This window comes from Hyla sarda, chromosome 3, assembly GCF_029499605.1.
Source record: "Hyla sarda isolate aHylSar1 chromosome 3, aHylSar1.hap1, whole genome shotgun sequence".
NCBI classification, from domain to species: Eukaryota; Metazoa; Chordata; class Amphibia; order Anura; family Hylidae; genus Hyla; species Hyla sarda.
Window position 1 is genome coordinate 171,941,411 of NC_079191.1, and position 17,338 is coordinate 171,958,748.

General features: G+C 38.4%; 1 protein-coding gene across 1 annotated transcript in view; it reads left to right on the forward strand.

Moving 5' to 3' along the window:
* The window catches only part of MUC4 (mucin 4, cell surface associated), a 65,610-nt gene that overhangs the window by 13,852 nt on the left and 34,420 nt on the right, over nucleotides 1-17,338 (forward strand). Inside the window, exons 10-20 of the mRNA XM_056565502.1 lie at nucleotides 3,147-3,352; nucleotides 4,545-4,623; nucleotides 5,532-5,708; nucleotides 6,712-6,813; nucleotides 7,199-7,435; nucleotides 10,134-10,271; nucleotides 11,099-11,277; nucleotides 13,509-13,668; nucleotides 13,758-13,856; nucleotides 14,818-14,937; nucleotides 16,955-17,074. Coding sequence (XP_056421477.1) covers nucleotides 3,147-3,352; nucleotides 4,545-4,623; nucleotides 5,532-5,708; nucleotides 6,712-6,813; nucleotides 7,199-7,435; nucleotides 10,134-10,271; nucleotides 11,099-11,277; nucleotides 13,509-13,668; nucleotides 13,758-13,856; nucleotides 14,818-14,937; nucleotides 16,955-17,074 — 1,617 coding nt within the window. The remainder of the gene's footprint in view (nucleotides 1-3,146; nucleotides 3,353-4,544; nucleotides 4,624-5,531; nucleotides 5,709-6,711; nucleotides 6,814-7,198; nucleotides 7,436-10,133; nucleotides 10,272-11,098; nucleotides 11,278-13,508; nucleotides 13,669-13,757; nucleotides 13,857-14,817; nucleotides 14,938-16,954; nucleotides 17,075-17,338) is intronic.

Sequence of the window (17,338 nt, forward strand, 5' to 3'; positions counted from 1 at the left end):
ATGGTAGCACTAGCTACCATAAATCTTCAATTTAAATTTGAAAATGCATCTTTTAATCTTTGGAATTGTGAAGCCCTATGGTCTCCTCATACTGCTGCCATCTCCAGGCTTGGTCATTCTGCCACTATATGGTCTCCTTATGATCCTGTCACCTCCAGGCTGCATCATTGTGCCCCATGTGGTCACCTCATGCTGCTGGCACATTAAGTAAAAACAGTTTTAAATAAATAATTTAAATTCATTTTAATTAGTTAATAAAAATTTTAATACATTTTAATTAATAATTTCAATAAAAATGCCCCTCCAGCATACCATGTGTGCAGGGCTCGGCAGTGTCACGCTGTTCTTCACATGGTTTACCTTGGTGAACGGAGGAACTGCTACAGGTCATTCATCAAGAAATCGAATGATGGCTTACTCCACAAAAACTGGAAATTGGAACCATGGTGACCGATAAGGGGGAGAATATCTGGTCTGCGCTGCTTCAAGGAAGACTGAGCCATGCGCCCTGCATGGCACACGTGTTAAATCTGGTTGTCAAGTGATTCCTGAAGTGTTCCACCCATCTGCAAAACATCCTAGCAATAGGAAGAAAACTTTGCATGCACTTCAGCCACTCGTGAACCGCAAAGCACACCCTCCTTGAGCTGCATTGTCAGACCAGCATTCCCCAACATAGCCTGATTTGCGACATTTTCAAACGTTGGAATTCTTCCCTCCATATATTGGACCAACTATACGAACAGAGAAAAGCAATCACCAATTTCTTGATGATCCAAATGGATAGGGGGACACCCCTGTATAAATTCAATGTCAACCTGTGGCAGCTCATACGTGACACCTGGCGTTTGCTCAGGCCCTTTGAGAAAGCCACATTATTAGTCAGTCACCGGGATTACGGGATGATAATATCCTACAACATGTGTTGGAAATGATGACAGGTCAGGGCACTGGAGATGTGGCGCCTACATCTTGAGGCTACATGAGCCATGTGGAGGCTGAACTGGAGGAGGAGGGGGAGGAGGACAGTGGAGAACAGGCAAGGTTTTGAGAAATGGGTGGTTTTTAAAATCATCTGAGCAGGAGCAGGCTGTGGAGCTACAGGGTGATGAGGAAGACGAGACAGAGGACCCAGACACACTGTGGCCATGTGGTCCCCTCATGCTGCTGGCACATTAAATGAAACATAATTATAATCAATTGTAAATATTCAATAAAGATGTAATCTTTTCAATTGTGAGGCCCTATGGTCTTGTGAAGCTGTTGCCACCTCCTGGCTGGGTTGTTCTGCCACTATATGGTCTCCTTTTGCTGTCGCCAATTCCAGGCTGTGTCATTCTGCCAGATTATGGTCTCCTCATGCTGCGGCCACCTCTAGGCTCTGTCATTGTGCCGCCATGTAACCTGTGACTCCTTGTTAGATTTGGTCTTTTGGAACCACACTATTTATTCAAAGTAAACCACGGGGCCTGGGACATTAAACTTGGGAGTGTAATATTAAATTTAAATGTCAAAATATTAAATCTAAATTTCAAAAAATATATATAATGTATGTAATCTTTTCAAGACTGAGGCCCTAGGCAGTGGCTGAGAGGCAGGAGCTGGAACAGGTGGTAGCTCACCTCACAGCAGACTGCCAGCTCAATGCTCAACAGAATGAGTACTCAAAAGATGTAAATAAATTAAAATAAAATAAAATAAAAATTACATAAAAAATCTATTTATTCTGTTCAATTTTGATGCCATATGGTCTTCCCGCTGCCACTTTCAGATGCTCTGCGGCAGTGATTCTAATAGCGAAGCCTGTAATCTGCATTTCATACTGAATAACAGTATTATTTCACTAACACAGCACACTCCCTATGCGTGTTAGGGCAAGGCACAGTGTTCTACACCCTTATTGAGGCTCGCCGTTTTTAATAGCAATTTGCCACAAATAAATTCGGACCGAAACTAATTTTGTTGTAAAATAAAGGAGAAATGGAGTGGTTCTTGTTTCAACCACGCCCAATATAGACCACGCACAAATCCTTGACCTTGAGCCCCAACATTCCTTTTTATTTGTTGTAAAATATGTTGAACCGGCCTAATCAAATTTTTTTTTAAATCGCTCATCTCTAGTACTTATATTTGAAGTTCTACTGAGATTTAGACTTGTTTCTCCCTTGTGGTATGCGCTAGAATCAAAGGCACAATTTTAACTTGACCTGTGACTGAAACACTGTGCTAGCTTTCACGTCCAATGCAATTGAGCAAGCTATCAGGAGTCTTCAAGGGAATGGTCTGTGATGAATTGTGCAAGGATTACTTCCTTCACTTACATTTCCTTGGGTTATCTGTGACATGACTTTCTTAAGTGCATCCAGAAAGGAAATCCCCAGACATTAGTCTGTTGCTGACTAGGTAATGTCTGTAGGAAGAGCACACTTAGTCTTCCTTTTTAATCAGGCCCTTAGGAATATGCCTTTCTCCTGAATACTACTTCTTATAATACCTCCGTAGTGGAACATGCTAGGCAGAATGAAATGTGCAGAAACAGTCCTGAAATGTTGAAGATGTAGGCTGACTCCCTTTCAAGGTAAGAGAGCTACAGGACAGTTGCTTTCACTTCTCTGGCTAGGCCAGAACATGTGCTTTTAGAATCATTTTGCTATCCCTGGAATTGGGGTTGAGATAGGACAGACCATAGCCCTAACGGATTACCAACGCTCTTACAGTGGAAGTAGATTTTTGAATAATAAATGTATACATCTTAAACTCTATTTAAGTCTCACTGCATTCATGCAATATGTTAAACCACAGAAATATACATTTAAAAGGTAATACAGCTTAGTGAAATAGACCTCAGCCTTTAAAAGATAGATTGGACAAAGCAGCATCCTTTGTGCCACAGCTACTCAAGCAATGTTCAGAGTAGCAACAGGGTACTCCGCTCTGGGACATCTCATGCTATTATTTTTTTTAGGTAATGTTTTATCATTTCCATGGACAGTATTTGTGTATGGATTAATCAAAATCTTAATGTTTTAAATTAGCTGATTATATGGGTTACTTACACTTGTGTTATTCACATTCAACATAGGTTTATCGTATAGTTGCCTTAATAAGCATATAGTCATATCCAATCTTTCCCTTCTTTGCCACAGGATGGATGTTTGGAGATCCTCATATTACAACTCTAGATGGCTTTGGCTACACCTTCAATGGACTTGGTGACTTCATCCTTCTTAAAGCAGCAGCTTCAAACATCTCTTTAGTTTTACATGGTCGTACGGCTCAGACTGGAACAGCAAGTGCCACTAACTTCCAGGCTTTTGCAGTGCAGTATATATCAAGCAGTGTCAATGTTAAAGTAAGTGTCAGAGTGTCAGAGTAATATTACATTAGACATTTTATATCAAGGTGTTAAACAATGGCTCTGCACTTCGCCTGCACAGCACACATTCCTTTATTGATGGTTAATGCATCTGCTTGTTAATTTGACTATTTTCAGCGTGTTTAAAAAGAGTAAGTGTAGCTCACAACTAAAGAAACTGAGGTTAACTAAAATAACACAAATACCCTCAGTGTAAAAAAGCTGACTAGAAAAGACAAAAAGTATATTGGCCCTCTAGAAATCCTTAAATCTGCAATAATAGAGATCCTTAAATGGGCACTGTCATTAAGAAGAAGTTTGGCTATGTTACAGTGAACCTAATTTCATTAAACATTCTAATTCCTTTCATTCATTAAAAAGAAAGTTTTAATTTGAAAAAATTTTTAAACATGAAATTCTGGTCACGAGGGGTCTCCCTCTCAGGTCCTGCCACAGTTTGGTCTCTCGGCCCCTGCAGGTTTGATCTCCTGTAGTCTGGGCAGGAAAAAAACAAAACCGGAAATGCTTGCAGTACATGCCCTCTGCTCAGTACTCCTTCTCTATGGCCCTTGCCTCCTGTGAACCCACAATTTTGTAAGAAATACTTGTATGCAGCACAGCATGGCAGGTCCCCTCTCCGATATTGCACGTGCAATACAGAGAGGATAGGATTGAGGAGCAGCCTGCAACAGGATTGGCTGTCTCATCTATGTGCACTCCCGAGTCTGTGCACAGTATAGATGAGAGAGGGCAGAAGTTCTCCACAGCAGGGCTTTAGATGACAACGCACCTGACGGGGAACGCTTCAACCTTCTGGACGGAGCTCAAATACAGTGAGCAGCAAGGAAGAATAGAAAAAGTGGATTTATATGTAAGTAAAAAAAAGGCAGGATGGATATTGTAATTAGGTAGGGATCTATATATATATATATATATATATATATATATATATATATGTCATTCAGTAAATATGAACTAAATGATAGGTATCTTTAAATCTCTATTATTATTTAATCATTTCTAGAGGACTGATATGCTTTTTGTATTTTTAGCATGTATTGTCAGTCACATAGCTGCGCAAGACATCTATAACAATGATTAAAAAAAGTTCACTGCAGATAGGAATCAAAAATTTTTTTGATCATTGCCATTATTCTAAACTATAATATTTTCTTCACACAAATCACAGGTGGAGTGGTATCTGGAGAGTTCTAATTATACAACTGCTCTTCTGGATGGTAAAGATGCGGTATTCACTTTTTCAAGTGGTAAGTATCATTAGTTTTGGAGCTTAGAGCGCACTGCCTTGTCTGTTTTATGAACCGAAACTTGAAAATAGACATTTTATTATTATTGTGTAGTATTCCTCACAACTGTTAAATAAGAGTGCTTCAATCATAAGATTATTGATGACTGTAATAGGTGGTGGGGGGGGACGTCTAATATTGGAATGGAATGGAGCCATCCATTTCACAAGGTAAAGCAGCCAGAAGAAACTGCATCCATTCAAGTCTGTAAAATTTGCGCAAAAAGTAGAGCATGTCTAAAGGTTCCCAAATACCTTAGACAAAAATCAACTGAACCTGCCAACTCCAGTGGATTTCAAACTTTTCACCAACAAATTTTGTCGGTGGAGAGAAGGGTCGGACATGTTGGATTACAATTGCCCAACCCTATTGTTATGGGAGACATAAGCCACCACCAGAGCTGTCTGGCTGTGACTTCCCCTGCCCCTCCCCATTGAAAACACATGGATATTTGGGCAACCCAAAGGGTCAAGTCATGAAGAAATCGGGAGAGCTAGCTGTTGGACAATTGGATCTTTGACCCATAGCTATTGAAAATACATGGTCAACTTAAGATGAGAAATCTTAAACACAAACTCCTAAATAGTAAGATATAAATAAAAAGCATTTGTGTCAATAATATGCATAACCACATTTATGAGGCATTTACTTCTGAGTGAATGCTATCTATTTTACCCCAAAATGTACTAGATGCATTCTGCTTTTTAATAATATTGTTTTTGATATATCTCAATATATATGTATATTTTACATTTCTATTTTATTAGCTTTAACTTTAAATATAATGATCATTGGGAAAATGAATTCCTGTCAAAGCCAACAATATCTGTATAAAACAATCATTTATTACTATTTCTTTTTTGTTGTAGACATGAATGCCAATATTAGTAACACCAATCCAGCGGTCTTACTCAAAAAAGATAGCTCAGTGATTACTGCAACATTTGAAAGTTTTGTTTCTGTGGAAGTGTCCGCCCAGCTTGGTATGCTGACTGCTGTAACCAATCTTCCTAGTGATTTCTTAAACAACACAAAAGGACTGCTGGGTAAGTTCCAGTCTTTCAATTCCCTGTAAAGTAGTAATTTCATGTTATGATTTTTAATCTGAAGCAGCACTCCTTATTTCTTGCCAGTTAGTACTACACATAATGTAGACACTAGGTACTTACCAGTCCTTACTGGTCTGTGGCACTGCTGGAGGTGTGGTAGCTGATGACAGTGGGGATAAAAGGCCTACTGAGAACAGGGATGTCGGGACACTTTAGGTCCAACATCGCCATTCCACGATCAACCTGCCCAAAATATTTAAGAAGGCACCTGCTGGCCGCAGGCACCTGTGCTTTCTGTTTTTTTTTTTTTTTAACCATCATACATGTTCTTCCTTTAATGCAAATTCTTTGATGTCCTGGATTTCTTTGCTTGCTTCTTCTACCTTTTTTTTTTTTAATTTATTTTTTTGCTGCTGCCCTTAGGTTTTTACTCAGACCTCACTCTGGTTTTCTTTTGGAATTCTGATTTAGACTTTGTTGTGATAGTTTGGTGTTAATTTGTCTGTTCTTTCCCTTCCCATTAGCAAGCATTGAGACCACCACTCAGTTAGGGTCTGCCCCTTAAGGTGAATTGTCCAGAAGGTTGGGACAATGGGCTTTTAGGGCTCACCCCTACAAGATGTGACACGCACACTGGTAATTCTCTTACTGGTCCTGCTCTGACACCATCTGACTTGCTAAAGTAGCTAAAGTGTCGAACAGGATTGTATGTTGAAAAGAATGGCATAAGGGAACTACCAGCGAGGTTATTTACATTATGCCTGGTATTAGCTGCGAGGGAAAGCAATTAATGCCAGAGTGCTACTTTAATCATATTCTGTTTAAATATGTCTTAATGATCCAATTGTTGCTGGTCCATTCATACTATTTTCCCTCAGTTATTAATCTTTTTCCAACATAATTATAGCTCAGTGTTAAAAGCTCCTTCTTCAATAATTGGTTATATAAAGCTGCTTGGTTGTAAAGGTTTAGTCATTAATTCTAATGGAACTTTTTTTAGGCACCTGGAACAATAACCAGAACGATGATTTATTTTTTGACAATGGTACAACTATTCCTATCAACAGCTCAGAAGAACAAATATTCTATTATGGAATGGAGTGTAAGTATTACATAATAAGTAGGTAATTGGACAGATCCTTATTGTATGATCACCAAGTAATATCTTTGAGGAAAACAGGAATTACTTTCAAACTGATTTCATACTACTGCTTTCATACTACTTAAATAACATGCCATTCAATAGATACTTGTCTTTGTTTGTACCCCATAATTGTAAGCGCTGCGGAATCTGTAGGCGCTATATAAATAAAGTAAATAATAAATTCAATGAAATGAATAGCTTATCTTGTAACATAGACCGAGTGTTTATGCCTATATAGTGATGCCGATATATATACAATAGAGTTGTAATATGAAGCAGACCTATAGGGAACAGTGTCACATTGTATCTTAAGCAATACATGTTCTATTTCTCTTATATACAGGGGAAGTCAAGGGAGAAATATTGTTTACGAAGCCGAAGGCAGAAGGAATAAGCACATTTAAGCCAGTTTTCCTCAGTGACCTTAAAAATCAATTTCCAGAAAAGTATAATGAATTACAGCAGATATGTGGTGATAAACCTGAATGTATATTTGATGCTTTAAGCACCAATCAAACAGAACTGGGCTTAGCAACCAGGGAGGTGTCAATACAATTGACAGAAACCAACATCATTTTAAGTGAGTATCTTTAACTTTTTTTGCTGCAGTTTTTTAATATATCATTGATAATTTATTTAATCACGACAAAACAGTTAGAATTCAGGGGATATGTATTGTTTCTTCAGATGTGCCATTTAGATACCTAACAAATTTAAAAAAATGTATAAAGTTAATACTACTACATTAACATTGCTTCTATGCAGTATTTCTACAGCTTTGTTAGGCTGGATCACATATATCAGCCATCCGGCACAGTTTTTCTCCAGCGTGCACCGGAGGGAAACTAATGCTAGAACTGATCCCATTCAATTCAATAGGACAGTTCACAATCATTCAGCATATCAATTTTGACACTAGATGGTTGGACATGCCGGGGGGTCCAGGACAGCAGAACAATGGACTCCGGATGCAATACAACTGATGACAACTTGTCATCAATTGGGGCATCAGTTGTGTCAAGACATAGGCCGAGCTCACCTATTCCGGATGCCGGTCGTATGTGAACCCAGCCTAACAATGCTCCAATGCAGTGTATTGCCCTGCTCCCCTGACGTCACATCATTATCAGCACAACATGTAAAGCAGTAGCACCCCACCATCCCATCCCCCCCCAAACATTATTAAGCCATGACCCAAGGCTTGATATTGCAGTTTAACAATGAAATGCATGGTAGCTATGTATCATAGAGGATGATGCAGTTGAATGTTAGAATGTTTGAAAAGTTTGGTTTGCCAAACTTCTTGGAAATTGGGAGTTCAGTTCAGCTTGGTTTGAGTTGAACCGGCAATGAAATAAGCACCTAAACATGTATATAACACTGCCTAACAGCTCTAAACCCCTGTCTAACACTATTAAGGCTCAGTTATGGTGACATGTGGGAATCCATGGTACCTATTGCACCTCGCCCATTTTTTAGGCTAATTCACACCAAAATAAAGCGGCATAAAGTTTCCCTTTTTGTGTGGAAGAAATGACAGCACAATGAATAATGAAAGTGTTTGCAGAAATCTATTATATTCACAACTGTGTTAACAGGCCCTATAGGTATATATTTGCTACTTGAATACGCTATTGTGGGTGGGTGGCACAGATCACTGCACCTCATTGACTACTGTAGCTGGTTCAGTCACACTATTATAGTCATAAATCACTACTTCATTGACAGATCCTATAAGTATATAGGTGTTACTTGAATACGTTTTGAGGGTAACACTGATCACTGCACCTCACTGGCTACTTTAGCTGGTTCAGGAACACTAATGAATTCAGGTATATGCAGGTATAAGCCTTGAAAAAGGCTTTGGATTTGTGTTAGCAAAAGATGAGCCCTTCAGAGGCTGTGATAAGGATGTCCCTTTATGTGCTGTTTTGGTGTACAGTAGCTCCTATAGGGTTCTTGCATGGGGATTGAATCCTGTTCACACACACAGGTCTCTATTTCTAATCTGTATTTCTCTATGCTTCTAATCACCAACTGTCCCTCTTTCTTCTCTCTTTCTAATCTGTATCTATCGTTCCAATCACAATCTGTCCCTAGTAATGTCTCTCTCTCTCTATCTCTCTCCCTCTCTCTCTAGCAGTTCCTTCAGCTCTGTATGCAGTGGGTGATGTCACTGCCTCTTATCTGTGTAAAATGCCTTCACCCTTGCTGTGTCCTATTGACTTTTGTGCTGATTGACACATGAAAGAAGCCAATCACATGATAGACCTGGGTTATCATGGGATATGCTGATGTCCTGATGTCATCTCACCACCCCCTGCCCACCCTGCTTCTTCCGACTGACAAAAAAACATGCTTTCAGGTTTTCCGCACTATTTACCAGCTCATGCGAGCCAAACTGGTAAAAGCTCAAGTGTTCGCTGAGCCAGAAAAAAATCCTTAAGTTCAGATTGAATCCGGGTTTGCTGGATTCGGCTCGCTCATCTTTAGTAAATGTTGCATTCCACCAAACCATCTACATATAATCCTCTAGGCTGAGAGAAGCTGGGCAGGCACAATTGTTGTAATAAATGGGACTAGCAAAAAATCCACAGGTCCGAATTAGAAAAGCATAGGTTGATATAGGTAAGTGACCACCTGGGGGTGCATATCAAGATATACGTTACATGCAAAAAAAGTCTATGTAGATAAAAGCATGATTGCACTCACCCAGAACATATAAAAGGTCCTCTTTATTGAAACACTTCTTTAAAACATTCCGGAGCTTGGCTAGGGAGATGCGGTCAGTGTCCGCTGACTGACCGGCTGAGGAGAGGCAACGTTCCTTTCGGGGTTCTGCCCGCTTTCTCAAGCCTACGGACATGCAGTAGGCTTGAGAAAGCAGGCAGAACCGCAAAAGGAACGCTGCCTCTCCTCAGCCAGGCAGTCAGCGGACACTGACCGCATCTCCCTACCCAAGCTCCGGAATGTTTTAAAGAAGTGTTTCAATAAAGAGGATCTTTTATATGTTCTGGGTGAGTGCGATCATGCTTTTATCTACATAGACTGTATCTACATAATATTGTTATAAATACATACTTGCATATTGGCACACTTTAATGCATGTCTAATTCCCCAAAAGATCTTAACATCTGAAAATCATGTTTAAGAATATGAGGGAAAGTATGCTAGAAATGTAATATGGGAAACATAAAACCTTCCCACAAATAAGTGAAAAATAAAGAACAATATGTTTTCTTTAACTCATGTTTGACCAATTCTCTTTACTATTTCAGATGCTATACCTCCATTTATTACTGGAAATTCAATTATAAAAGCTTTCTTAAAAAGGACGGTAACAGTTCAGTATACTGCCAATGGCACAGGAGTAGTCTTCTCTGCTGATCGTACACATTTAGATATTACACTAACTGGTGAGTGATCCCACATATTTCATTTCACATGTCTGAGAATATGTTATATTTTAAAGGAAGTCCTCATTCAGCTACATTTTAGAAGCATTATGGTACATTAAAGGCGTAATCCACTGGAAAAAATGTTTTTACAAATCTTAAAAATCTTAATCCTTCTAGTACTTATTAACTGCTGTATGTTCCAGAGGAAGTTTTTTTCTTTTTTAATTTCTTTTCTGTCTGACCACAGTGCTCTCTGCTGACACCTCTGTCCATTTTAGGAACTGCCCAGAGCAGGATAGGTTTCCTATGGGGACTTGCTTTTACTCTGGACAGTTCCTAAAATGGACAGAGGTGTCAGCAGAGAGCACTGTGGTCAGACAGGAAATTCAAAAAGAAAAGAACTTCCTCTGGAACATACAGCTGATAATAAGTACTGGAAGGATTAAGATTTTTTAATAGAAGTCATTTACAAATCTGTTTAACTCTGGCACCAGTTGATTTATGTCATTTTTTTTCCAATGGAGTACCCCTTTAAGTCTTTTAGAGACTGTGCATTTCTAAAACCCCTCTGCAATGCTCAAATAACAAAATACAAAGAAGAAGTTACTTTGCAAATAATTATATTTCTTTAAATGCTAACATAATTTGTATGGTTCCAGACTACAAAAGCATTTAGTCAGATCATGCAGTCGTGTTAATGTCCTAAATATACTATGTGTTACAAATAATTATTTAATGATACCAGTGCATGCTGAGAAAAACAATACAAACATACATTATTTTATACTTTAATACCATGAGATTTTTTATCATTTTTATATATTAATTTTTTATTTCTCCAACAGTAAATGGAACTTTGACGTGGTCACCAAAAAGTATGGAAGGATTTACCTTCAATCTAATAGCAAATGACTCCCAAAAGTTGTCATCAACTTTGCAGCCATCCTTTGTTGTCTGCGGTTGTAATCAGGAATCTGAGTGTGATTATAGTACACTATCTAAAGTCAATGGAACTTCCCTTTCTGTAAGTAGCAGATTTTAATACTTTGGAAGATTTCTTCTGTTAATGTTTAGCCTGACTGTTGATAACCAATATAATCTTACAATTCTGTATTTTTTATGCCCTTCTATGTAGCCAGAGCCACCAGACTCTTTATTATCACATCACACTTTTTTTTGTCTCCGATGTAATTTTTTGATTTATTATAATGGCTATGACTGGACTTCAGTTTTTTTCAGATTTAAAAGGATTAATTTATTTAAACAGAAGAACAAGAAAATACATTCCAAGGAACATTGTATGAAATGAACTAAAGTATAAGGATAGGGATGGTTTTTCAGGGTGAGGATAAAGGAGGTCAGGGAGGGTAGGGATTGGGATGGTCAGGAAGGGTGGGGTTAGGGATGGTCAGGGAGGGTGGGAATAGGGATGCTAAGGGAGGGTGGGGATAAAGAAGGTCAGAAAGGTGTGGATATGGATGATCAGGAAGGGTGGGAATAGATAAGATCAGAGGGGGTGGGGATAGATAAGGTAGGGGAGGGCTGGGAATGGAAATAGTGCTAGTTAACAGTGCTAGTTGGTCAGGACAGCAGATCCCTGTTACCCCTAAAATAAAGGCCACTACTTTATACAAAAACTCAGTAACCAGAGGAAACATCCATCATATATAGCACATCAAACCTAACTCCTGGTGTTCCTGGAAACATAGTGGGGAGAATGCAGGAAATATAGAGTAGAAGTTTCCGGGGCTTAATATGTTCAGAGCTGTTTCAGTCAGCAAAAATACCTTTACTCAATTAATATAGTATAGAGTAAAAGAGAGAGGACAGCGCCTTGTGTAATTCCGTGGGACAGCCATTTCTCACAATTGAATTTACTCCCGAAACGCGCCTTGTACTTTGTTAATATCCTGTCCATATTGTATTTTGTGTCAATAAAATTTTGATACTCCTTACATCTGGACTCCAGTGAATTGACCTGATCGAGCAGCACCATCGCCAGCCTTTTTCTCCAGTTTTACTCCTTTTACTCAATTAATGGGACCACAACTGCCAGTCTGAGAGGGAGATGGTAGCATGAAGAACTTCCTCCAACTGTAACATAAATTGCAATTTAGTGTCTGGGCGAAGACAAAAGTATAAAGCCAACACCTTAAAGAATGTGAAGTCAACTCGGGAATCAGGTGGAGCAAGGGTTAATTCAGAATATTGGGCAGACTAAATTGGCCAAATGGCTCTTATCTGCCAACATATTCTATGTTTCTATGTCAAAAAATTAAAAGTCCTGAGCTACTCAAAAGGAAAAGGTTGCAATTTAGAGTGGAAAAGAGATCAAGACATAAGCTTATGGTCAGTCCACCATCAGAAGTCCATAGGATTTAGGCCAGGGGGAAAGGAGGAATTGCATAAGATAGGGGTAGCTGGGGAAATGCAAGACTGAAGGAATAGCTTAAAGCATGTCAAAGAAGGGAGTGAATGAAGTTGAGGGGCGAGTAGAGAAGTGATACAATATTTTACACCATCTTATAGTCACGGTTGACAAAAAGTCCATAAGTAAAAATCATAAATTGGCAACAGTTGGCAGATTGATCTCTGCTTTGATCTATGATGTTGAATGGGAATATATTGATCATGTTATGAAGTTTAAAAGAGGGAATCCTGTGTAAAAAAATGATATTAATAAAATGTTCTCTAACACATTGACACAGTCCGTAAGCCATGGCTGGTGATCTTTATCTATGCAGTAGGTCCCGTCTAGTCTGGAAAAGTGCTCATTGAATACTTGAATACTTAAACATAAGCCCTGCCCCTGGCAAATGGGGGTGAGTAAGGGTTAAATTACCTATCCTATGTTTGTTGTTGACATATAAGTAACATGTGTGCCAAGTTTCATGTTAATATCTTTAGCCGTTTGAAAGTTTTTGTGGAACATACATACACACATACACACATACACACACACGTTGAGTTTTATATATATATATATATATAGATTGCTATTAAAATGATATTTGGATGCATTAGGGGCATATAGGCCCTATTTGACAAATACTGTAGATTAACATAACATGCAAAAGGAGGTTATTTGTCTCCCTTTAACCTGATAGGCTGTATCATATGTACATGTGGAAAAAGATCATGCTGAAAGTTTGCCTGCAATCCACTGTAAAACCAAGAATAACATTGCATTGCTATATCTTAATAAGCATTTTATTAGATTTTAGGAATTTAACCCCATCTTTACTTTATTTATAGATCTCAAACTGTAACTGCACCAATAATTACACTGGTGATTTTTGTCAAAACCCACCCAATCTGTGCATTCAGGGGTGCTTCCCCGGAGTGTCCTGTGATAACACTACTGGTTGTGATAAATGTCCTCCTGGCTACACTGGGAACGGAGCACATTGTTCAGGTAGAGCACTTGTTTGTATTTGCTGTAAAATATAAATTGTTCTCCATTACCTCACTCGTTTACTGATCTTATATTTCTTTAATCCCCAGATATAAATGAGTGTGAAGACAATAACTCATGCCCCTTTAATTCTACGTGTATAAATGCGCCAGGAAGCTTTTCATGCGACTGCAACAGTGGATTTACATGTGAGCATTTACTTTATACATGATAATAGGAAACACTGACTTAATACAATAGTGCGATCATTTGTCTTGTCTAATGTATTTCAAGAAAATACTAACATGTAGTTCACTATTCAATACATGACTACAGTTAAGCGGTGACATGGATGGATAGACAGAAAGACATACAATTGTAAATTACTTCTATAAAATTTTTTTAATCCTTTCATTACTTATCAGCTGCTGTATACTACAGAGGATGTGGTGTAGTTCTTTCCAGCCTGAACACAGTGCTCTCTGGTGATGCTTCTGTCCATGTCAGAAACTGTCTAGAGCAGGAGCAAATCCCCATAGCAAACCTCTCCTGCTCCAGACAGTTTCTGATATGGACAGAGGTGTCAGCAGAGAGCACTGTGGTCAGACAGAAAAGAACAACTCAACTTCCTTTGTAGTATACAGCAGTTGATAAGTACTGGAAGGATTAAGATTTTATGATAGAAGTAATTACCGGAGCCAGTTGAAATATTGTTTTCCACTGGTGTACCCCTTTAATGCAACCTGCTGTAACAAAGTAAGAAGTCACAACTGTACTTATAATGGATTCATAGGTAAGAATATAAACTGAGACTATATTGCTTTTTGGTATGAAAGTGATATTGCCCTATTCTATTTGATCTCAGTGAGAATGACTGTTGGAAAACTGTTAATCGGACCAACAAATCTATTAAATCTTTTAGTCAGGGCCATTATTTTTAGGAATATACAATGAAAACATGGAGCCAGTGCAATAAAAAATAAAGGGAGACCTGCTATAATCTATTATAGGTCTATTATACAACTTAAGGAAAGTACTTTTGCTTAAGATGTTTAATATGTTGATGGGTAAGGTTCCAAATGAAAAACTGTATAAGTCCCTGCAAAAACTGGCGGTACAATCTGGTGAATATCTTAGAATACTTTAGAATATACATTTTATATTATTTAGGGAATGGATCACTGTGTGAAGATAATGATGAATGTACGACCAACAACAACTGTTCACCTAATGCAACCTGCACTAACACTATTGGAAGTTACACTTGTAAATGTAAGGAAGGATTCACAGGTAAGCAAATTAATTCATATTAAAGGAAATGTGTTGCCTAATTAATTTTTTTTTTCTGTTTGGTGCCAGATACCATACTTTTTTGAATATGCCCCTTTTTCTAATATATTTCTATTTATTAATTATAACTAATTTTATTTCATTCTTTGTTCATTATTATGAGGGCAGCTGTCTTGCCCAAGCTGTTTTGTATAGCATTTCGATATGATTTACAGCACGTTCCATGGACATAGGCAATAGTGTTGCTCACGAATATTCGCAATTCGAATATTATTCGCGAATATCGCATATTCGCGAATTCGCGAATTTCGCGAATATAGCGCTATGTATTCGTAATTACGAATATTCGTTATTTTTTTTTTTTTTTCACAGTACACATCACAGTGATCACCCCTCTCTGCTTCCAGCTTGTGTGGTGTAAAGAAGGCTGTAATACTACTGTGTGAGACTGGCGTGCGAGAATTCGCATATGCGAAAATTAGCATATGCTAATTTTCGCGTATGCGAAGTTTCGCATATGCTAATTTTGTATATGCTAATATTCACATATGTTAATTTTTCGCATATGCAAAAATAAAATGAGAATATAACGAATATGCGAATATTCGCGAATATATGACGAATATTCGTCCATATATTCGTGAATATTCGCGAATTCGAATATGGCCTATGCCGCTCAACACTAATAGGCAACAATAGACTGAAGTTGCCTTATTAACATAAATGGAAAAGGTTCCTGGGCATACTCTCACTTTTGGACATGCTGTGAACATCATATTTTGTCTTCTCTTTTCCTAGTATCAAAATAAATATAATAGACAATACCATTTTGATAATAAAACAAACTATTTGAAAAAGCTTTACCAAAATTTATATCAGATATTGATTTAAACAATACGTCATCTTCTGATGCCATACGACATTCTCTTTTACTCCATGGTATGGTAGCGGTATTGCCGCATTGTACTGAATCTCAGTGAAAATAATTAAAGACAAACTGCAGCCTCCTCCATGCGTCTACATGTGAAGAGTTACTTCTTAAAGAGGTACTCTGCCCCTAGACATCTTATCCTCTATGCAAGGATAGGAAATAAGATGTCTGATTGTGGGGGTCCCGCTGTTGGAGACCCCCGCGATCTCTCCTGCAGCCCCCCGAGTCATTAGCTGTACGGAGCTAAGTTTGCTCACGATACAGGGGTCGGCGGTATGTGACATCATGGCCCCGCCCCCTTGTGACATCATGCACCGCCGCCTTAAGGCAAGTCTATGGGAGGGGGCCATAGACTTGCATAAAGGGGGTGTGGTGTCACGAGGGGGTTGAGCCATGAAGTCATGAACCCCCCGCCCCGTATCATGAGTCATCAGCCACGGAGGAAACTTAGCCACATTGTACTGAATCTCAGTGAAAATAATTAAAGACAAACGGAGATTTATCAAAAACTGTGCAAAGGAAGAGTGGTGCAGTTGCCCATGGCAACCAATCAGATCGCTTCTTTCATTTTTCACAGGTCCCTTTAAAAGTTAAAGAAGCAATCTGTTTGGTTGCCATGGGCAACTGCACCCACTCTACCTCTGCACACTTTTTGATAAATCTCCCCCAAAGCCTCGTCCACCATGCATCTACATGTGAACAGTGACTCCTAAACTCTTCACCATTCCAACCCTTGTTCTTACTTCTAGTTAAAAGTACTGATTTCCTGACATTTTAAGCTTTATTTTTTGAATCTCTAGTCCGTTTGATCCTCACTGATCTGAGGGATGTTCTAGTGTTCATAGCCTAGTTTATGTAAATTACAGAGAAAAGCTTCAGCAGTACAATATTTGGTATAAATGTGTAGGATGCATCCATGATTTTTATAACTCCTCCTAACATTTTGATATTATATACTGTAGGCGTGCTATATGGTTGAGTATGGAGTAGACTTGTTAGCCTAGCCTGCTCCATACCCAGCAGTGTTTATCTGGTATTTGCAGCTAATTCCTGCCATCAGTGACCGACATATTTTATATTATTTAGGCAATGGATCACATTGTGAAGATATTGATGAATGCGCAAATTTAAACACCTGTTCACCGTATGCAACCTGCACTAACAATATTGGAAATTATATCTGTAAATGTAAGGAAGGATTCACAGGTAAGAAAATAAATTCATATTATATTAAAGGGAATGTGTTGCTTAGATTTTTTTTCTTTTTTAAACAAATTGGTGCCAGATCATGAAACATGCTTTTCTTCTTATCTGTTTATGTTTATTGACTGTAACTTAGTTTTTCTGTATGTTATTATAAGAGCAGCCATCCGGCCTGAGCAGTTTTTAACAGCATTTAGAGATGTGCTTTACATCACACCCCATAGACATGGGCAACAATAGACTGAATCTGTCCCATTGACATGAATG